The sequence below is a fragment of the Pygocentrus nattereri genome, chromosome 7 (assembly GCF_015220715.1).
Source record: "Pygocentrus nattereri isolate fPygNat1 chromosome 7, fPygNat1.pri, whole genome shotgun sequence".
Taxonomy (NCBI): Eukaryota; Metazoa; Chordata; class Actinopteri; order Characiformes; family Serrasalmidae; genus Pygocentrus; species Pygocentrus nattereri.
Window position 1 is genome coordinate 25,153,535 of NC_051217.1, and position 23,881 is coordinate 25,177,415.

The following is a 23,881-nucleotide window of genomic DNA, read 5'->3' on the forward strand; positions in this document are numbered from 1 at the left end:
AATAAAAAAAAGATTCTACAGCTTCATAAGGCTTTATGACATTTACATAAGCCTGTATGTCATCACAGCTGACATAACCCTACATAAATGTTTATAAATGTTCAAACATTCCAACTGGAAGGTCGCCGGTTTGATCCCCCGGTCACAGGGCCGGTTCCCTGACCTCTAGCCCACAACTGCCCCATTTTTGCTTTTAAGTTACAGCATCATTTCTAATTATAATTCTAATTAAATAAATCATCTTTTACATGTCAGCATGTTTGCTTGTGTTCTCTCTCAGATATTGATGAGTGTCGGCAGAGTCCCTCGCTCTGCTCCAACGGCCGCTGTGAGAACACAGCCGGCAGCTACAGGTGTGTGTGTCGTCTGGGATACAGGACGCAGGGCAACACCTGCACAGGTGAGATACAGCTGTGACCTGATACTGATCCTTTCTGAGGTGAAAGAATGTAGACTTTGTGACAGAAGTCTGTAAGATGGGTGAGATTTAAGCTGAATTGCATCAGCATGATGTCACCAACACACACTGAGCTGCAAGGTCAGTTGTCATGGCGTGCTGCAACATTTCGCCCAAAAAAGTGTCACAACGACCCGATATCAGAAAGAAATGATGCCATTTGACACAGGTGTTGCGTCAAAGACATCAGCATTGACAAAAGCAGCCTTTATAACCAAGTGTAATAAGCCTTTATGAATGTTTATGTATGTTTAAGTCAGTTGTCATGAAGGCCTTATGCAGCCTTATGAACAGTAAAGTGTTTTCAAAAATTATGATGTACACAGTTCTTCGAGGGTTCTTTAGTAAAGAAAATGGTTCTACATAGAACCATGAACATTCAAGAACCATTGTTACAGGGTTCTTTGCATCGTGAACAGATTCTTCAGATTGATTGAGAATGATGGAGAAGGTTCTACATCGCACCAAAAAGTATTGTTCTATTGTTACAATGTCACATGTGACAATAGCAGAACCGGTTTCAAAAAGGTACTACATAGAACCATATACAACACATTCTCATTCTTTAATCATGGAAAGGGTTCCCTTTTTTGGTGCTATATAGAAACATTTTTTTTAAATGTGCTACATTGAACCATATACAACGCATTCTCCATCAATCTGAAGAACCGTTTAATCATGGAAATGGTTCTTTGCGTGTTCATGGTACTATATAGAACCATTTTCTTTACTAAAGAACCCTTGAAGAACCACCATTTAAGAATGTGTAGCACCAAAAAATGGTTCTGCTGTTGTTACAATCTTGACATCAAAACAGTAACAGGACCCTTTTTTGAGGCTCTATAGAACCATCTTCAATAAGGTGCTATATAGTCCTCCATCAATCTGAAGAACCTTTTCATGATGCAAAGAACCCTTTAAGAGTTCTTTGAGAGCTCATGATACTATATAGAACTATTTTCTTTCCTAAAGAACCCTTGAAGAACCCTGTTTTTAAGTGTGTAGGAGTTAAAAAACGAATAATCACATGTTGTGAATGGTTTTATGTTCGAGGTGTCCAGAGATTCCCACCACTAACGGTTCCAACACTGTGTACCTCAGTGGCTCATTCAGTGCATGTGTGTGTGTGTGTGTGTGTTTGTGTGTGTGTGTGTTTCAGATGTGAATGAATGTGAGGACCCTCTGCAGTGTCCTGGTCAGGAGTGCGTGAACACTCAGGGCTCGTACAGGTGTGTTTCCTGCAGGCCTGGCTTTGCAGTCGTCAGCGGAAGATGCGCAGGTAATAAATTCAGGACGTTCTTGTATCTCCAAAATAGTAACTTTACAGGAGAAGGAAAAAACAGACTTTATTTTTAATGTAAGTCAATGGAACCAGACGTCTTTCCAAGTCATTTTGGGCCGTTTCTTTTGGTCTATTCATAATGAAATTCACACACAATGTAAAGGACAACAGGTATTTTCAAATTACAGGTATTTTCAAAAACTGAAAAACAACAAAAATGGAGATACAAGGTTTTGTTCCCACAGCAGCGACATCCAAAACTCAGCAGCCAGGGTTCTGACCTCCACCAAGCGCTCAGCTCATATTTCTCCTGTTCTTCAACAGTTGCATTGGCTTCCTATTAGTTCTAGGATTAAGTACAAAATCCTTCTTCTTGCCTTCAAGGCTCCACATTGTCTGGCGCCGACATTCCTTTCTGATCTCATTTCTTTATACTGTCCCTCTCGTGCTCTCTGATCTTCTAATGTTGGACTCCTCACAGCTCCCTCAATTAGACTTTCTACTATGGGTGGCAGATCTTTCAACGCTGCTGCCACCAAACTCTGGAATTCTCTACCTTCCACTGTTTGTAACTGCTCTTCTCTGTCTTCCTTCAGATCTCTGCTCAAAACCTTCCTTTTTTCTTCTCTTTAGCCTTCTAGATTTTTTCTTTTCTTTTTTGACACTATGTAAAGCGTCCTTGGGTTTGTGAAAGGCGCTATATAAGTTTAACTTTTTATTTTTATTATTATTATAACTTGTGCACAGGCCACATTTTATGTTTTTATGCATCCAGTATGTCAAATTCAGGAAATAAGCAATAATTGTGTATTAAAGTGTGCAGAAGTGTGTTCTGTGTAGAGTAGATGTGCAACTTATTTACACTCGGAATTTGACCGGGCTGCCCAAACTTTTGCACGAGACTCTAACTGTGTGTGTAACTGATGGTATCTTGTGCACAAGACCGTGAAAATGGTACATCGTTTTATTTGTCCTCTGCTTAGTTATTACCAACAGGTGAAATATGCATGTCTGCATATAAGCTATAAACTGGGATGAATCCCAACCAGACCAGCACTATGGAGAAAGATTAATAAAATGCAGATATTTTAGTGCAGTAACCTAAACACTCTGCTTTTCTGAGTTCAGTAAACACATCATCACATCAGTCTGAAATATCAACATAATCCAATCGTCTGTCTGATGTTGATGAATATTCCTATATTTTATATATATTTTAGGCAAACATCTACTGAAATTGACATGATTGATGTCTTCAAGGGTTTTTTGGCAAAGAAAATGGTTCTTTGTAGAAACATTAATACTCAATGAACCATTTGCAAACTTAAGCAGTTCTCTGCATGTGACCTGGTTCTGATGCAGAACGTGTTGTATATGGTTCTATATACAGTGGTGGACAGTTACTGAGTAAATGTAATTGATTTCTGTACTTAAGTAGTTTTTCGTGTATCTGTACTGAAGTTTCTCCATTCTGGGCGACTTTTTACTTTCACTCCACTACATTTCAAAGTCTAATATCTGACTTTTTCCTTCACTACATTTTGAGAAATCTGTCGTTCCTTTTGGTTTCTGTGTGTATAAAAACTTAACATGTCAAAACGAAAGAAGCACAAAGCAAGAGCACCAATCAGGGCACAGCGGTCACTTTGTTTAGAGCTGGTTTTGACCTGTTGGTCATACCGACCCAGTGCTGCACACGGTTCAACGTCAGAGCAGCGTAACATTTTGGGAGTCTGTTCAACATAAATGATGAACTAACCTAACTTTGTGTAAATAGAGCACAATATAGAAATATGTCCACATATGCAGTCGTGACTGACGCGGCTTTTTTCTGAATTTATACAAACAACATTTCATTTTATAGTAAATTAGTTTGGGCTGGTTTATGTTTAAGAACAGAGACCTACAGATCAACATAGTAAAGGAAACTCATTTGTGAGTTTAAAGCCAGTTTATATTAAACTTACATTTGGAACTAAGTTGTAAATAAATCTTAAACTGAAACTTTGTTTGCTTGTAAAAGTGATTTCAGAACCACTCGGTTCTTCCTGATGGAAACTGTTTGCCTTCAGTGTTTTGTGCTTATGATCATTTTAATAGACGTCAGCGTCACTAATTAATGACGTTCTATTAAAAGACTGGAACTTCTACTTTTACTGGAGTAATATTTTACCTTGGGTGTCTCTACTTTAACTCAAGTACATGGTCTGTGTACTTTGTCCACCACTGTCTATATAGCACCAAAAAAGGTTCTAGTTCTGATCTGTGTTGCTGCATTGATTTCTCTCTCAGATGTTGATGAGTGTCATCAGGTCCCTGCTCCCTGCACTAACGGCCGCTGTGAAAATATTCTGGGCAGCTACAGGTGTGTGTGCAGAACTGGCTACAGACTTCAGGGCAACACCTGTACAGGTAAAAATCACCATCAGTCTCAGACAGTCATGACTACCTTCTGATTCTCTGCTGTGCTCCTTTATGTGTCTGTTTGTGCCAATTCTTGTGTATGTGTGCATCTCAGATGTGAATGAGTGTGAGGACCCTCAGCTGTGTCCTGGTCAGGAGTGTGTAAATATACCTGGTTCATACAGATGTGCGTCCTGCAGATCTGGATACACCTTTTGGAATGGACAGTGCACAGGTAAAAAGAGCCCTCGCAAAATATACAGGGAGAAACTGTAGAACAGACTTAGTTTATATCACAATACCTACATTTAGAGTCAGTTATTCATTCAGCCTAATGAGAAACTGTAGAACAGACTCAAATCAGAACAGATTCATGTGTCCAGACATCACCAGTCTGTCTGCATGGGTTGGCATAGGCGTCAGTAATAACTTGTAGTGAGGATTTCTGACGCAGATGCAGGAGAGATGGAGGAGCATCATCTCGCCCTCCAAAGTCTTCAGAATTCTCTTCAAGATCATGAATCTTTGAAGTTCTGGGATTCAAGAAGAGCTCCATCACTCTGGATTCAACATTGTTGTTTGTCGTAGGAGACACTTTGAAATCCGATCTGAGCGTCCAGAGCATCCAATCTGAGATACATCTGTGAAAATCCGATTGGAGTCGCATTTCAAACCACCTACAAATGTGGTTTGGATCCAGTTCAAAAGTGAATCTGAATCAAATCTGGATACGCCAAAAATTGGATTTGGACTGGCAGCCTGAACATGGCCTCAGAACCGTGAGCTCTTTATAGAAGGTTGATAGATAATGTGTTGCACATGGTTCTATGTAGAATCTATTTTAAAAAGGTTCTATCTATAACCAAAAAATATTCTGCTACAAGCTTGCAAACGATGGAAGAACACTTTTTGGTTCTGTTGCCCTTTATAACTAAGGCACGTAGAACATTTGCTGGTGTTGGTGATGGGCTGTTGTTTATGGTGTTAGATGTGGACGAGTGCGTTCAGAGCCCCTCTCTCTGCTCTAACGGCCGCTGTGAGAACACACCGGGCAGCTACAGGTGCATCTGCCGACCTGGATTCAGACCGGAGGGGAACACCTGCGCAGGTAAACGTCACATGACGTCATATCTGTGGCATCACAGCACTGTCGTGTCTCATGCCAAGGCCTCAGATACAAGACTAACGTAGTTACCGAATGAAAGTAGCCAAAAGTATGGTCAAAGCTCAAGACAGCTACCACTGTTTTTAGCTATTTGATGTGTTTTAGATGGTCCAACTTAGAAGAGACATTTTCATTTGATGACTGACTGACAGCTTTATTGAGATGCATATACACGAGGAACGCAGCTGCACCTCAGTAAGCTTCAATAATGCAGGCTAAGTTTGCCTGCCAAACACTTTCATCCAATAGAAGTGGACAGGCTCTTCATGCTACACAGTAGAGGTCTCGCCACAATGTATTGCAGTGCAGGACTAATCATCAGTGGTGTGCGGTAAATCAGCCCTCACCAGACGGGAGCGGGACAAAGCACACAAAGAGAAATCCAGCAAATTAATGAACAGCCTAAACAAAGTAGAACAATCAGTAAATCGTTTACATTAACAATATATAACGTAAACCAGTTCAAATGAATGAAGTCATTCTAAAGAGCTGCAAAGCAGCCGATCACGTGAACAACACATAGATTCTCATAGCTCAATCCTATAAAGTGCAGGACTTAAATTCACCTGACTGTAAAAAATTCACTCACTGCTACAGGTTTTGTAATAGGAATACTGAACCTACAAGCATGGGGTTTGAAGGGGAGTCATGCACCGACACCTGTGCCTCCCTCAGTTTTATCATCATTTACCAAAATTTCCAGAGGAGCCTGGTGGGTCGGCAAAACTAGACTTGTCTAGTCTTCATTTATAAACAAAGCAAACTTCTCTCGGCTGATTGACTACATGTAGGGCAATTTGTGTAAGTCTGATTTTTACCAAGCTGTGGCTTTAAAGTGTGTTTTGTAAAGAAAACAATGCTGAGACCCTTTTCTCTCCTGTGTTTAGATGTGGACGAGTGTGAGAACGAGCTTCAGTGTCCGGGCCAGGAGTGTGTGAACTCAGTCGGCTCTTTCAACTGCATGTCCTGCAAGCCGGGCTTTGAAATCGTGAATGGCCAGTGCAAAGGTGACAATGTGATTGAGTTACTACCCACTTCTGTCCTTCTACTGGTGGCAAAAGTCACCTTTAGAGCCCTTTAATCCTGGTCAAGTCACATGTCTTGAGGATCAGAGGTTGTATTACAGAAACTGTCTATCTTTTTGTCTTAAGATCTTTTAGGTCAAGATAAGATTTTTCGCAAGTTCATATTACTGAAGCAAATCTGTTCTTAATTTAGGATGTTTATCTTATCTTACAGCATCACATCTCCAGTTAGGAAATCTTAACCTACTTGATTGGTCATGTGGTTTCCTACCAACTGACCATACACACACAGCTGAAATGTGAACACGTAATTCAAATAATGAACTAAACTAAACTGAAGAGTGATAAACTGTAAGTAGTGAATGCTGTGAGAGCGCCCCCTGCTGTGAATCAAAGCGCCCCCAGCTGTTTATCAGAGCATTGCCACTCCACAGTTTCAGTCTCCATTTCTCAAACATTTCTCTTACTCTCTTTACCTAAAAAAAACAGCCACACGTTCAGCTCCGCCTCCTGATTATTCACCACCATCACTGTAATATTTCATCATCAACATTAACACAGGAAGGTGATCAGAGGGGCAGTGGAGTTTGAGTCGGCAGCGTCTGAGATTTTTAAAATGCAGAGTTAGAAAAGAACAACATCTCCCAGTGAAAGCAGCGTTTTACAGTAGAAATAAATGGAGCTCATTATGCTGGTAGTGAACTACGCTGCCAGACTTAGCCGCCTAAAAACCAGAGAAACGGACCTTAAACAGAAGTTAGGACCCTGTTGGGGTTCATCCTAAAGTTAGGACAGGTTTTGGGAGGTTTAGTCTAGTTAGGATGTTTGATGTGTGATGCTCTTTTCTAATCTGGAGTTAATGATGAGACTATGAAGGTAGGAGCTGTTATTCTGGAATAGATACTGTCTTGAATTCAGTCCGTACTGAAGTCATCATGGAGACTAAAAACATCAGATTTCTGAGGTAAGATGTTTCTGTAATGCTGCCACTGGATTTATCTGGATTGGGATTATTCACATTAGACTTGACATGGTAGTATCATGAGTCTTAGATTGATTTCAAGTCAGGGGATTTAAATGTCAGAAAACGTGCTGTCTGTGGCTCTAAGATGTTCTAAGTGAATATATAAATAAATCATATGTGTCTTGTAATTTTTTTTTTTACATGTTTTCTTTTAATGTGTGCTCCGTGTTTATATCCATCTAAATATGTTGTCTGGCTTCAGACCGTTCTGTAGAAGCACAGCTGAATGTTTTCTGTTTTTTAGAGTCTTCCATGCCTTCTGAACAACAGTTACATCAAAATGAACAAAAACACAGCTTATTATAATTATTACAATATCATATTATATCTTCTTTTATACAACAGTTAGTTCTGGTCATGCAAGCTGATTGGTTAAAAAGAGTTCTAACTGTGCTGTTATTTCACCATATCATCACGCTGTCGCTAAGCAATGACTTTGACAGCTGTAGGACATGTTCAAGCCATCTGAATGTTTTTACTTCTTACTTTGCCACAAACAGAAAACAGACACTGTTAAGGTCACATTTGACCGACAGCCGATTTGGTCAGACTCTGAAGACGTGACGACACTAAATTCCCAAACTGTCATCACCACTGAGCAGCTTTTCAGTCGGCAGCTGTGACAGAAGAACAGCTAAACAACCTGAAATGAACCCAATACCATTCGCCAAACTAAACAGGCTGTAAGAAGCTTTACAGACTGGCTGGAACAAAACAACATTAATACTGATCTGGAAAAACTGACCAAACTGAGCTGAACCTGATATTGGGTCAGTTTTATGGCTCAGTCTGATTTGGTCAGATTCTGAAGATCAGACCACACGTTTGGTGAATGTTATTGGGTTAATTTCTGGCTGATTCCAGGTTGTTTAGCTGTTCTTCTGTCACAGCTGCCGACTGAAAAGCTACTCAGTGACGACAGTTTGGGAATTTAGTGTAAGGAGCTGGAGAATGAACTGCCAGCTGTGCAGCGAGTGGGTGGAGCTCGTTACTCTGACGTAGCAACAAGCTGCTCGTTAAGGAACTATAATTTGGAGGAACTGAACATTAAAACATATTAAACGCTGCGTTCACGGCCAGTTTATTCATTTCTTACTGTATTTATTTAACTGCTGTATTAAAGCAGTAGAGCACTCGAGGTGTGTGTTATCACCAATAACATCACGGCTGTGATGATCTACGGCAACCACGATAACACGCTCCCTCTCAGGTTCTATTGCTTAATTATCAAAAGATTCTTAAAATAAAACAGCTAATTATTGATACAAATGGACTAATAGGTTCAAATAACAGGAAAAGCTGCAGCAGCGATAGTGTATCAGCTGACTTCATAGTAAGATTTACACTGCAAACAATTACAGCCTACCAAGGAAAATCATCTTAAACAGAGCCTTGTCTAATTTTTCTTCTTTTGAGATGGTTGTATTAACATTATAAGATTCTGAAACTTATTACTAGATGTTTTTTTTACTTTTTTCAAAGCAATTTTATCAAGTTAAATAATCTTAATATATTGATAAATAACTGGTTTCCAGCAACAAACTTAACAAAATTATCTGCCTATATAGTGAGATAATTACTCAACAAAAAATGTCCAGAAATAAGTTACAACAATCTTAAAATGAGGAATATTAGATATACTGAATAGATTTAAGACAGTTTTACTTATAAAAACATGATTTATTTTACTCTATACCTCTAGAAAATATTACCAAACCAATGCAAGAACAAAGTTAGATTGTTCCCAGAGCAGAAAATCAAACTTTTTTATTTTCTATGATTGAAAGCAACATTAAGAAATAATTTTGCCATAAAATAACAGCTTCAAAATCATGCTGATGCTACACTTATAACAGTGAGACTGGCGTCCCTGTTGTTGCCAGAACGCCTCCTATAGTGGTACAACCCCAATTCCAATGAAGTTGCGACGTTGTGTAAAACATAAATAAAAACAGAATACGATGATTTGCAAATCCTTTTCAACCTAAATTCATTTGAATACACTACAAAGACAAGATATTTAATGTTCAAACAGATAAACTTTATTGTTTATTGCAAATATTCACTCATTTTGAATTTGATGCCTGCAACACGTTCCAAAGAAGTTGGGACGGGGCAACAAAAGGCTGGGAAAGTTGAGGAATGCTCAAAAAACACCTGTTTGGAACATTCCACAGGTGAACAGGTTAATTGGAAACAGGTGAGTGTCAAGATTGGGTATAAAGTGAGCATCCCTGAAAGGCTTAGTTGGTCACAAGCATGGATGAGGCGAGGTTCACCACTTTGTGAACAACTGCGTGAGCAAATAGTCCAACAGTTTAAGAACAACATTTCTCAACGTGCAATTGCAAGGAATTTAGGGATTTCATCATCTACAGTCCATAATATCATCAAAAGATTCAGAGGATCTGGAGAAATCTCTGCAAGTAAGCGGCAAGGCAGAAAACCAACATTGAACGCCCGCCCGTGACCTTCGACCCCTCAGGCGGCACTACACCGCCGGCTTCTCTGGGCCCGAGCTCATCTGAGATAGACTGACGCAAAGTGGAAAAGTGTCCTGTCGTCTGACGAGTCCACATTTCAAATTGTTTTTGGAAATTATGGACGTCGTGTCCTCCGGGCCAAAGAGGAAAGAGACTGTCCGGATTGATATCAGCGCAAAGTTCAAAAGCCAGCATCTCTGATGGTTGCATGTGTTACAACAGCGTGTCTCCCATTGAAAATGTGTGGCGCATTATGAAGCACAAAATACGGCAACAGAGACCCCGGACTGTTGAGCAACTGAAGTTGTACATCAAGCAAGAATGGGAAAGAATTCCACTTACAAAGCTTCAACAATTAGTGTCCTCAGTTCCCAAACGCTTATTGAGTGTTGTTAAAAGGAAAGGTGATGTAACACAGTGGTAAACACGCCCCTGTCCCAACTTCTCTGGAACGTGTTGCAGGCATCAAATTCAAAATGAGTGAATATTTGCAAAAAACAATAAAGTTTATCTGTTTGGACATTAAATATCTTGTCTTTGTTGTGTATTCAATTGAATAAAGGTTGAAAAGGATTTGCAAATCATCGTATTCTGTTTTTATTTATGATTTACTCAACGTCCCAACTTCATTGGAATTGGGGTTGTATGTAACTTTGGAAGAGCAGCATGAGAACCTCTTGCCAGAACTGAATAACATTATTAGTCCCACAATGGTCAAATTTTACCTCCACATTTAACCCATCTGTGCAATGAATCACACACACACACACACACACACTAGGGGGCAGCTCGGTATTCCCAGCATGGACATCATAGCTGAGGCTGTGGAGAAGATGCTGTCGGAGGAAGCAAGGAAGAGAAAAAGAGAGAGTGGCTGAACGAGAGACTGGACAAGAGTAAATCGGTCCCACTTTATGTTGTGTCTCTATTAACTGTGTAGTTACCTGTAAACAACATATACAACAACAACGGAACTTCTAATGATTTAGTCACTGTTACAGGTTATAGACATACACCTCATGTAATTACACAAGTGTATCTTAATAGTTCTAACAGCCTATTCTCTCTAATGTAATTACACAAGGGTAATAACATAAGTGTAGTTCCACTTGTAATCAGGCTGGAACAGCAATTTTTTTTTCAGACTTTTTTTCTCCAGCAGTAAAAGGAAGTGTGTAATAACTTACAATAGGGCATTATTTACACTGTATCTGCAAGTTTTCATAACCTTTATCAAGCATTTATGTTCCCACTGCTGTGACACTGTAACCAGTTTCAGCTTTAAACCAGTCTGTAATGTGTCAGAACAGCAGACGCCCCCTTACATTAACATGTAACTCTTATGAAATCAATTAATTAATTAATGTGTCACATTAAACCCAAAGCAGTGTCTATATTACCACCCCATTATTACACAGTACCTACATAACAGCTACACAGGAGCTGTCCCCTCCCCCCTTAGTGTTAAAGTGTAACTTTAACACTAAACTACAGGAAAGTTCCTGTGTAAAAATTACACTTGTGTAATTACACAAGCTGTACTTCTGTATCATCGGTAGTGTTGTTGCATATGATATTCATGTGTAACTACACAGTTATTAGAGATACTTAATATGAAGTGGGACTAGTGAATGCAGGACAGTCTCATGGCTAATGGGAAAACAGCAACACTCCGACAGCAGTGTTTATAATGAAAAACCAACCTTGTCTGTGGCGCGTCTGTCTCTCAGAGTTCTGTAGTTTGTCTCGATGCTGAAGGTCATCTAACCTCAGGCCTCAGTTTCAGGCTAGAATGCAAATAAATAAATTCTTCTCACACCAGAACGTTTGGTCAGTCTGTCAATCTCACGGCAAACAAACCTTGAAAGGTAACACTGTACTATAGGGTGCTGTTCATAAGGATAAATGACACCTACATATGGTTGTCATGACAACTGACATAACTCTACATAACTGTTTATAAATGCTTATTACAACAGGCAACATCTGTTACAAAGACTTTGATCAAAATTGACCAGTGTAACCTTAATAGCAAATATTGGAACAAGCATTTATAAACAGTTATGTAGGGTTATGTCAGTTGTTATTACAAGCTTATGCAGGTATCCTGTTGCCTTATGAACAGCACCCTACAGTAATGTGTTACTCCTTGAAAGTTTGCAGCCTCCTGTGAGAAAACCCTGTAACGTTTCTCTACCCTGTGTTTCAACACGGATCTTTCTCTTCTGATGTTCTTTGCTGATGTTGTGCTGAATACTGACTCCCCTCATCGCATGGTGTGTCTGGGTTTTCAGACGTGGACGAGTGCAGTCAGACTCCTCGCTGCGTTAATGGCCGCTGTGAAAACACTCCCGGCAGCTACAGGTGCACGTGTCGACCAGGATTCAGGCTGCAGGGGAACACCTGCGCAGGTGAGAACAGCTTTAAATAATTAAATGACTGTATACTGTTGATAAACAAGGGAATCACTGTTACATCAGTTACATTGAGGGGTTGGTCCATATGAACGATTTGCAATTTAATTATTTTACAATTACAATTTAATTAAATAAATTGTACAATTTATTTCATTGATTAATCCAATGATTTATTGTCTACTTTATGTTTTTTTCCTCTTCTTTTTTTGTTTTTCTTCATTTTTTACTCTTGTGTTAGTATGACTTGTATTGTTAATTGTTACCGCACTATTTTTGTTAGGTATGATTGTCTACTGGACCCCAGGAAGAATAACGGCTATCACAATAGCAGCTAATATCGATGTAAAATTTGTGATATCAGTCTAAACTGAGTATGACTACTGTTTATTTTTATTATTATTCATTCTCTTTATTTTGCTTTTTGTGTGTTACATTATCTTTGTCAAAGGTTTACCAGTTTAGCCCAGGGGTGTTCCTTTCATTTATAATTAACATTTCCCCCCTGACCCCAACTGGCCATTGTTTACCAAAATATGCCAAGACAGCAACAGCAAAATAGACACTGAATACTTGGAACAATTCAAAAATAATTTTAAGCAACAAAAAAAATTTGTTTTAGGTAGCTTTTTTTAAATGACCTATTTGCTTGAACTAGACACCAGGAGTCGTATTACTGCTTTGATCTCAGTTCCTTGTGGAACTCCAATGTTGCTGACCACTCTGTCCGACACACAGTGCTGCAGGCGTACATACTGTGGTCTGCCAGTCAGGTAGTCAACAATCCAGGACATGAGGGGGGCATCTACTTGCATCACTGTGAGCTTATCACACTTACTGTGAGCTTACTCCACAAAGCTGGGAGGCACAGGCTTTAAGCACCCTGGAGGAACCCCATCAGGGCCTGCAGCCTTGTTTGTGTGGAGTCTCTTCAGTTGTCTTCTAACCTGGTCACGGGTGGGAGAGGGATGGAGGTGTGAGATGGGCTGTCACAGGAGGGGGGCAGGCTATCAGGAGGGGGAGGGAGGGGGAGTCGAGTGGGCTGCTGACGACCGGCAGCAGAGGAGTCAGGATGGGGAGGTCAGAGCCTGCAGTGTCAAATCTGTTCAAGAACAGATTTAGCTTGTTGGCCCCATCCACGCTGTCCTCTACTCCTCTGTTTTTGCTGGACCTGAAGCTGGTGTTGGTCCTCATTCCATTCCAAACCTCCCTCATGTTTCCACTCCAGCTTCCTCCTATATTTGTTCTTCGCCTCCTTGATAGCTGTCTTCAGTTCCCTCTGAATCGTTCTCACCTCCACTCTGTCTCCAGTTCTGAAGGCTTTCTTCTTGTTGAGGAGAGCGTTGATGTCCTTTGTTACCCACGGCTTGTTGTTTGGGTAACATTTAATAGTCCTGTTTGGGATGGTGTAGCCCACACAGAAGTTAATGTAGTCTGTGATACAGTCTGTGAGCCTGTCAATGTCCTCTCTGTGTGGCTCACAGAGTGCCAGCCAATCAGTAGCCTCAAAGCAATCCTGCAGTGCCTCATAAGTCTCCTGAGACCATCTGCTCACTGTCCGCATGGTCACAGGCTGACTCTTCACCAGTGGCATATAACAGGGACTGAGGTTCACCAAGTTGTGGTCTGACCTACCCAGAGGGGGGAGGGGGGGAGCAGCGGTATGTGTCCTTAACATTAGCATACAGCAGGTCTAGTGTTCTTTCCTCTCTGGTAGGACAGTCCACATAAGTCACCCGATATGGCGATAAAGGCACTCAGGTGTTGAGTTTGGAGACGCACTATAGTTGAATAAATGATATCACACGCTGACGTCAGGTTGGCAGAAGAGAGGACGTAAACAGTCACTACAATAGCATGTGACTACTCATGTGATAAATAATATGGCCTGAGTCCAACAGCCAACAGCTCAATGTCAATAAACAGCAGTGGACACTCTGATCAACAGCAGGGGGCGCTCTTATCAACAGCAGGGGGCGCTCTGATAAATAGCAGGGGGTGCTCTGATAAACAGCAGGGGGTGGCTCTGATAAACAGCAGGGGGCGCTCTGATAAACAACAGGGGGCGCTCTGATATACAGCAGGGGATGCTCTCTCAGCATTCAGCTTATCACGCTTTAGTTTAATTTGATGTTTTTACCTCAGAACACACACTATGTTGTAGTGCATGCTGTGGACTGTAGTGCATCTTAGAGTGAAACGGGGTAATAAGAGTAGAACCATATTAAAATAAATTTGTGGGCCTGTTTGACAGCCTGTATGACTGTACACCTTATTTAGAACCATAAGTTCTATATAGAACCTTAAATGGTTCCTTGCATGGTGAAGTAGTTCTTCAAATTAATGGAGAATGTGTTATGTATGGTTCTATATAGAGCCTTTCTGGTTCTTTATAGCACCAAAAAGGTTTCTGCTGTTGTGACTATGTCAAGCTTGTATTAATAGCAGAACCCTTTTTGATGCTATATGGAACCGTATACAGCATATTCTCCATCAGTCTGAAGAATGATTTCCCCATGCAAAGAATCATTTAGGCATGCAAATGGTTCTATATACAGACTTAAAAATCATGGTTATTCAGGGGTTCTTTAGCAAAGAAAATGGATCAATAGACAACCATGAACAGTCAAAGAACCCTTTGCACAAGGGTTTTTTACATAGTGAAAGGGTTCTCTAGATTGATGGAGAATGTGTTATGAATGGATCAGTAAAAAGGGTTCTGCTATTGTTACAATATCAAGCTTGTATCAATACAAGAACCCTTCTTGGTGTTGTACAACACATTCTCCATAATTTTGAAGAACCATTTCATCATGCAAAGAACCATCTAAGCATACAGATGTTCTATGTGGAAACTATGGTTTTAAATAAAACCATTTCCTTTATTAAAGAACCCTTGTAGAACCAAAAGTTTTTTAAGAGTGTGTGAGTTTGAACCCTGTTCTCTTTTGGTGCAGACGTTGATGAGTGTGCGGACGGTCTACAGTGTCCTGGTCAGCAGTGCATGAACACCATGGGTTCTTATGAGTGTGTGCACTGCAGAGACGGATACAGTCTGCAGAACGGACAGTGCGCAGGTATCCACCACACCTACACCACAGAACAAACGTGCATTAGCGTACACTCTTGCCTCTTTAGGAGTTCCTTAGCAAAGAAAATTATTCTATGTAGACCCATGAACACTCAAAGAACCCTTTGCATGCTAAAATGGTTCTTTGCGTGGTGAAATGCTTCTCTATAGAACCTCTTCAAGAAAGGGTTCTTCTGTTATATACAAGCTTGACATTGTAACAGTAGCAGAATCTTTTTGGTGCTGTTTGATGCTTTTTGGTCCTGACAGTGGCTTTACATAGAACCATGAGCACTCAAAGAACCATTGCGTACTCAGAGGGTACTTTGCATGGTCAAAAGGTTCACCAGCACTGTGAGCGCCGCTACTCGTCCACTGAATTTAATGGACAATGAAGCCACTGATCGAGTGTCCAGTTCTACAGGGCTCTACTGTACTAGATTAAAGCCATAAGACCAGACATTTTCTCCTTCCTTCCTTTTTTCTCTCTCTCTTTTCTTGTTCTCTCCTCTACTCTCTTTCACTCGGTTCTTTTTCTCCACTCTCGTTCCTTTCTTTTTCTCTCCTCTTTCATCCTTCTTAATTTTTTCCCTTTCTCTCCACTCTCTCTCCTCCTTTCTTTTCCTTTTCTCTATCATCCTCCTTCCTTTTTTCCCTCTCTTTCCCTTTTTCTGTCTGCTCTCCCCTCCTTACTTTTTTGTTTCTCCTTCCTTTTTCTCTCTTCTTTCATTCTTTCCCTCCACTCTCTCTCCTTTCTTTCTTTCACTCTCTATCTTTCTCTCCAGTCTCTCTCTTTCTGTCCACTCTATCTTTCTTTTTTTCTCTCTCTTTCTGTCCACACTCTCTCTCTTTCTCTCCACTCAATCATTCCTTTCTTTTTCTCTCTTTCTGTCCACACCCTCTCTCTTTCTGTCCACTCTATCTTTCCTTTCTTTTTCTCTCTCCACACTCTCTTTCTGTCCACTTTATCTTTCCTTTCTTTTTCTCTCTCTTTCTCCTTCTTTTTCTCTCTTCTTTCATTCTTTCTCTCCACTCTCTCTCCTTTCTTTCTTTCACTCTCTATCTTTCTCTCCAGTCTCTCTCTTTCTGTCCACTCTATCTTTCTTTTTTCTCTCTCTCTTTCTCTCCACACTCTATCTTTCCTTTCTTTTTCTCTCTCTTTCTCCCCACACTCTATCTTTGCTTTCTTTTTCTTTCTCTATCTCTCCATGCTCTTTCTGTCCACTTTCTTTCGTTTCTTTTTCTATGCACTTTTTCTCCCTCCTTTCTTTTCTCTCTTTTCTCCACTGTCCCTTCCTTCTTTCCTTCTTTCCTTTCTCTGTCATTTCTTTTTCTCCCCACTGTCACTGTCTTTGTCTCTTTCTCATTCTTTTTCTTTTTACTTTCTCCCTTTTCTCTCTCCTTCCATTTTTTTTCTCTCCACTCTCTCTCCTTCCTTCCTTTCTCTCTCCTTTCTTTTTCTCTCCTCTCTCTCCTTTCCTTTCCTCTCTCCATCTCTTTCCTTTCTTTTTCTCTTTCTTTTTTGTCTCTCCAATCTTTTTTTTTCTCTCCTTTCTCTCTCTTTCCTCTCTTTTTCTCTCTCCTTTCTTTTTCTCTCCTCTCTCTCTCCTCTCTTTTTCTCTCCTTCCCTCTTTCTCTACCTCCTTTCTTGTTTTCTGCTCTACTCTCCCTCTGTTCCTCTTTCTGTCCTCCTGTCTGTCCAGCTGCAGTGTGCGGGTCAGCAGATGCTGTGATCAGATATTTGGCTGCAGTTCGTTTCTTCCTCCTGAGGTCAGAAAACTTCAGCACATCTGTTTCTAAAGCGTCCATCTGCTGGACAGAATGACCTGATTCGTATTAACCCTGAGAGAGCTGACCGCAGTTAACCCTTATAATTAGCCGGGGAATCGAACCCAGACCCTTCTCGCTGCAAGGGGACCGTGCTGGTGGCAGAGGCAATCAAACCCGTTTCAGTTTGATGAACTAGTTTAACCCTCAGCGTGAAGCAGCTCCCTTAGTTTCCCTCAGTTACGCACACTTGTTGAGTAACATTAATGAAAATGAATTGATTAAAACCAACAGCCGGTCAGTTCCAGCTCTTGAATGTGGCGTTTTCAAACCTGCCAACTCATTAATGCCATTTGAACATGTCGCTGTTGTTGGATCAAAACCTTGTATCTCAAAAATTGTAAATTTACAGGAGAAGCTAAAAACCTACACTACTTTTAATGTAAGTCAATGGAACCAGACATCTTTCCAAGTAATTTTGGGTCATTTCTTTTGGTCCATTCATCATGAAATTTAAACACAATATATAGGACTATATGCATTTTTGAATGATGTCAAAAACTGAAAAATGACAAAAGTGGAGATACAAGGTTTTGTTCCGACAGCAGCGACATGAAATCATCAAAAAAGTTCCCTTCACTTAAAGTCATTTAGTAATATGTGGGTCTATGTGCTGTTTTATGTACAGCACACTTAATTTATTTTGGTTCAAATGAAACATGGGATTACAGTCTGTTCTCATCCTTTTCTAAGATAGAGCAGAAAGTCTTTTGGTCAATAACGCCAATTTCTCAAAATGTCATCTCCTTCCACTGTTAGCTGGATATAAACTAAGCATGAGAAGCTTTGGATCTGGGTTTTTTTTTTGGACAGTATGTCCAAGTGCACTGCTGAAGGATTTGTTTACCATTTATCTTTTGATACATACATCACTGCTCATTGAGAGACCCTCGTTTACAGTGTAGCTGAGCCGATACAGAAAACAGGGACTCAAAAATTGGTTGTAAAAAAAATATTGAATGGTAAAAAAAGTCATAATAATCATAAAAGTAAGTTTTATAGTAAAAAAATCTAACTGTTGAAATTGAAACAATATAATAACAAAATAAATAACACCAAATAAGGATAAAATAAATTAAAATAAATAAAGGAATATAAGATGTAAAGCGATAACGTGGCAGTAGCTGAGAAGTAAAGTTTTATAGTAAAATAAATAAAAAGAATAATAAAAGTGTGGAAACAGTAAGTAAAATGTACTGAAATCATATTAAAAGTGAACTAATATCAAATAAACAGTGTCGAGTTTATAATGTAATAAATTCCATTTCAAAGCAGATTTTCCCAGCTCAGTAGAAGCTCTGAGCACCTGAAAGAGAATCGAGGCTGATAACCTGCCTTATTTACACTGAGCGTTGCTGTGATGTATGATGGCAGACGGCCAGTAAGCGCTTTATAGATAAAAAGCCAATTAATGAAGCTTTCTGGGATTAAATACATCCAAGCCTTAAAGGGTTAAAGATGAACAGCAGGTTGTGGTTCTCCTCACTGCCCTCAGTCTAAATGAATTTGAAAACATCAGTCCTGCGCTGAGTGTTTTAATTACTTGCTGTTCTTCCTCTTCTGCTCAGACGTGGACGAGTGTGTGAACTCAAGGACATGTGGACCACAGGGCGTGTGTGTGAACACCGATGGCTCATACAGGTGTGAGTGTATGGCAGGATATCGCGCAGCAGGACCTGGACGGCTGTGCAGAGGTCAGCATCATGGAATTGAAGGGATTCATGAAGGTCCACCTAATTTAAAAGACACCCATATAAGCACACACTACATGTCCAAGGCTACGTTCACACAGCAGGGAAAAGTGGCCCAAATCAGATTTTCTCACCAAATCTGATTTTCTGTTGGATCTTTTACAACCCCATTTCCAAAAAAGTTGGGAAATTATGTAAAAGTATGTAAATAAAAACAAAATGCAATGATGTGCAAATCTTTTAAAGCCTATATTTCATTGAAAATACTACAAAGACAACATATCAAATGATGAAACTGAGAAATTTTATTGGTTTTTGAAAAATATTTGCTCATTTTGAATTTGTTGCCAGCAACATGTTCCAAAAAAGCTGATAAAGTTGTGTAATGCTTTAAAAACACCTGGTGGTTGATTGGCAACAGGTCAGTAATATAAAGAGCATCTCAGAGAGGTGGAGTCTCTCAGAAGTAAAGATGAGGAGGGGTTCACCACTCTGTGAAAGACTGCATCATCATATATAGCAACAATTCAAGAATAACGTTTCTCAACGTAAAACAGCAAAGAACTTCTGCTTTTCATCGTCTACAGTACATAATATCATTAAACGACACAGAAAATCTGGAGAAATCTCTGTATGTAAGGGACGAGGCCAAAAACCAGCATTTGCTGGCCGTGATCTTTGGGCTCTCAGGCAGCACTGCATTAAAAACAGACATGATTCTGTAGTGGAAATTATTGCATGGGCTCAGAAACACTTCTGAAAACCACTAACTGTGAAAACAGTTCATCACTGCATCCACAAAAGCAAGTTAAAACTCTAAAACATAAAGAAGAAACCAAATATAAACAGGATCCAGAAATGCTGCCCCCTTCTCTGGGCCAGAGCTCATTTAAATGGACTGAGGGAAAGTGGAAAAGTGTCCTGTGGTCCGACGAATCAACATTTGAAATCATGGACATTGTGTCCTTCCGGGCTGAAGACCACTCAGCTTATCAGTGCACAGTTCTAAAGCTAGTATTCATGATGGTGTAGGGGGGCATTAGTGCACATGACATGGGTGACGTGCTCATCTGTGAAGGCTCCATTTAAGCTGAATGATATATACATCTTTTAGTAACATCTGCTGCCGTCCAGACAACGTCTTTTTCAGTGAAGGCCATGACTAGTTCAGCAAGATGATGTAAAACCACATTCTGCATGTATTACAATAACATTGCTCCATATTAAAAGAGTCCAAGGGCTAAACTGACCTGGATATGTTGCCTTTGTACTATTTTCCGTTAAAAATGTGGCTATGTGCTTATTTGCATATAATTGCATCTTTTTTCTATTTACATTTTGAATAGCATCCCAACTTTTACAGCCCCCTAGTATCAGGCTGTGGAGCAGTGGAACTGTGTTCTCTGGAGACATGGAGCTCCATTCAATACCTTTGGGATGAGTTGGAGTGATCCAGAACTAACCATCCAGAATCAGTACCTGACCTCACTAATGCTCAATCAAATCCTCACAGCAATGTTTCAAGATCTAGAAGAGTAGAGGCTGTTACTGCAGCACAGAATGGCTATTAGCACCTTCATTTCAGAGGAAACTCTGGAGAAGCAGGTGTGCACAGTAATGTGGTCCATCATACAAAATACATTTCTTTGCTGTATGTGCTGTTGATCTTAAGCTTGAAAACAGAACATCTACTGTTATTCTGTCCCAGAAAGGTTTCTCATTGGGCTTTTTTCATGCACTGAGAGCCAAAACATGCACCATTTTTAAGTTAAGTGATACTTTTTTTAATCCTACAAATGGGGAAATTCTACCTCCGCATTTAACACATCCGTGAAGTGAAACACAACATACACATTACTGACACACACACACTAGTGAACAGTAAGCACACTCGCCTGGAGCGGTGGGCAGCCCTATCCATAACGCCCGGGGAGCAATTGGGGGTTAGGTGTCTTACTCAAGGACACCTCAGTCATGGACTGTCAGCACTGGGGATTGAACCGGCAACCTTCCGGTCACAGGGCCTGCCCCATTTTGCAACCAAGGGAGGGGTTTCTGATAAAGTGGCCAGGAATGTCAGAGTGTCTGTGTTTTCTCTGTGTTCACAGACATTGATGAGTGTTTCGAGGGAGAGTTCTGCCACTCTAGAGGGGAATGCCAGAACACGGAGGGCTCATACGTGTGTGTGTGTGCTGAGGGCTACCAGACCAGTGCCAACCGGGCATCCTGCCAGGGTAAGCTGATAAAATAGATGTTTATTTGTATTTTCATAGTCCATCTGTTTCTTTGCATACTCTGTTACCCTGTTCTTCAGTGGTCAAGACCCCCATGGACCCTCACAGAGCAGGTACTATTTGGGTGATGGGTCATTCTCAGCACTGCAGTAACACTGACGTGGTGGTGGTGTGTTAAGTGTCTGTTGGGCTGGTCTGAGTGGATCAGACACAGCAATGCTGCTAGAGTTTTTAAACACCTCAGTGTCGCTGCTGGACTGAGAATAGTCCACCAACCAAAAATATCCAGCCAACAGCGTCCTGTGGGCAGCTTCTTGTGGGCAGCGTCTTGTGGGCAGCGTCTTGTGGGCAGCGTCCTGTGGGCAGCATCCTGTGGGCAGCGTCCTGTGAACACTGATGAAGGACTAGAAGATGACCAACACAAACTGTGCAGCAGCAGATGAGCTATCATCTCTGACTTTACATCTACAAGGTGGACTGAAATGGTAGAAGTGTATAATACAGTGGACAGTGAGTGGACACAGTATGTAAAAACTCCAGCAGCACTGCTGTGTCTGATCCACTCGCACCAGCACAACACACACTAACACACCACCACCACATCAGTGTTATTGCAGTGCTGAGAATGATCCACCACCCAAATAGTATCTGCTCTGTGAGGGTCCATGGGGGTCCAATAATACTTATTTTTAAATATTAAACATTTTAAGATGTGTTCCCCTGCGTCTCTGTGGTTCATTAATTATCTCTTTGTTAATGCTGACAAACACTTGAGTATTAAAATGAGTTGAAATGCACGTTCCTGCTCGACACTGTCAGTCTGACCGATGTTATTCTCTAATGCGCGTGTAGTCCATGTTATTTGGCTGAAATCAGTGATGTCACTGCTGTGTGTGTTTTCTCGTGCTCAGATGTGGACGAGTGTGCCCGCGAGGGTCTGTGCCAGGATGGGCGCTGTGTCAACACGGACGGATCGTTCCAGTGCAACTGCAAGACTGGATTCACCACCAACCCCCAAAAAACAGCCTGTCTGGGTAAAACACACACACACACACACACTTTGTCTTACATTACTTGTGAGAATTTAAATTGATTTATATTGATTTTGTATTACTGTAGACAAGTAATACTACACCTACACCTAAACCTAACCCTAAACTTAACCTCAGTATCTAAACCTAAACCTAACCACGACTTCAGTATCCAAATCTAAACCTAAGCCTGACCTTAATATCCAATCTTAAACCTAATCCTGACTTTAGTATCAAACCTAAACCTAATCCTAACCTTAGTATCTAATCCTAAACCTAATCCTAACCTTAGTATCCACTCCTAAACCTAACCCTGACCTTAGTATCCAATCCTAAACCTAATCCTAACCTTAGTATCCAGTCCTAAACCTAACCCTGACTTTACTATCCAAACCTAAACCTAATCCTAATTTTAGTATCTAATCCTAAACCTAATCCTAACCTTAGTATCCAATCCTAAACCTAACCCTGACCTTAGTATCTAATCCTAAACCTAATCCTAACCTTAGTATCCAATCCTAAACCTAACCCTGAACTTAGTATCCAATCCTAAACCTAATCCTAACCTTAGTATCTAATCCTAAACCTAATCCTAACCTTAGTATCTAATCCTAAACCTAACCCTGACCTTAGTATCCAATCCTAAACCTAACCCTGACCTGAACTCCATTAACTCATCAGGCCTAATTGACTCATTAAGACAGGTTAGGAGTGTCATTAAGAACTGTCCTAGGTCAGGGTTTGGGACAGACGCCTCCCAGTAGAAAGAACCCTATAAACGATGAGTGTGTATATATTTAACTTATTACCGTCTCCATTAATGTGTCGGGTTTAAATAGAACAGGACATCATCACTGTAAATGTGTAAGGTCTGAATATTTCATAGTTTTTTTAATAGTTTCTACTGATTCGTTTAGAATGGTCTTGTGTCGTGTGTGTGTGTGTGTGTGTGTGTGTGTTAGATGTGGATGAGTGTGTGGACTCTGAAGGTGCTGTGTGTGGATCTCTGCGCTGTGAGAACACAATCGGCTCCTTCCGCTGCCTCGTCTCCTGCCAGCCTGGATACAGCATCACCGCTACAGAAGAGTGTGTGGGTGAGCTAACGTGAACACCCCTCTATATATATATATATATATATATTAAACGCACACACACACACTCACCGGCCACTTTATTAGGTACACCTGTTTAATTGCTTGGTAACACAAATAGCTAATCAGCCAATCACATGGCTGCATCTCAGTGCATTTAGGCATGTAGAGGTCGTCAAGACAACTTGTTGAAGCGCAGACCGAGCATCAGAATGGGCAAGAAAGGGGATTTAAGTGACTTTGAACGTGGCGTGGTTGTTGGTGCCAGACAGGCTGGTCTGAGTATTTCAGAAACCGCTGATCTACTGGGATTTTCAAGCATAACCATCTCTAGGGTTTACAGAGAGCGGTCCGAAAAAAGAAAAAATATCCAGTGAGCGGCAGTTGTGTGGACAAAAACGCCGCCTCTCAGCTTGGAGGGCCTGGGTTTGATTCCACGGCCAGGTGACCGGGGTCCTCTCTGTGTGGAGTGTGGCGCATGTTCTCCCCGTGTCTGCGTGGGTTTCCTCTGGGTTCTCCGGTTTCCTCCCGCAGTCCAAAGACATGCAGTCAGGCTGGTTGGACATGCTATATTGCCCCTAGGTGTGAGTGACTGTTTGTGTCTGTCTGCCCTGTGATGGACTGGCGACCTGTCCAGGGTGTATCCTGCCTTCCGCCCGAAGACTGCTGGGATAGGCACCAGCA

At 40.8% G+C, this 23,881-nt stretch overlaps 1 protein-coding gene across 6 annotated transcripts in view; it reads left to right on the forward strand.

Annotated features, from left to right (window-relative positions):
- LOC108410553 (latent-transforming growth factor beta-binding protein 4) overlaps positions 1-23,881 on the forward strand; it is a 157,428-nt gene that overhangs the window by 110,909 nt on the left and 22,638 nt on the right. For 4 of the 6 annotated variants that reach the window (XM_017681689.2, XM_017681691.2, XM_037539951.1 and 1 more), the window contains 12 exons: positions 281-400; positions 1,617-1,736; positions 4,032-4,151; positions 4,258-4,377; positions 5,131-5,250; positions 6,195-6,314; positions 12,134-12,250; positions 15,211-15,330; positions 18,719-18,844; positions 20,950-21,075; positions 21,987-22,109; positions 23,069-23,200. In XM_017681689.2, the coding sequence (XP_017537178.1) occupies positions 281-400; positions 1,617-1,736; positions 4,032-4,151; positions 4,258-4,377; positions 5,131-5,250; positions 6,195-6,314; positions 12,134-12,250; positions 15,211-15,330; positions 18,719-18,844; positions 20,950-21,075; positions 21,987-22,109; positions 23,069-23,200 (1,464 nt within the window). The remainder of the gene's footprint in view (positions 1-280; positions 401-1,616; positions 1,737-4,031; positions 4,152-4,257; positions 4,378-5,130; positions 5,251-6,194; positions 6,315-12,133; positions 12,251-15,210; positions 15,331-18,718; positions 18,845-20,949; positions 21,076-21,986; positions 22,110-23,068; positions 23,201-23,881) is intronic. The other 2 variants (XM_017681690.2, XM_037539950.1) reach the window with 1 other exon arrangement.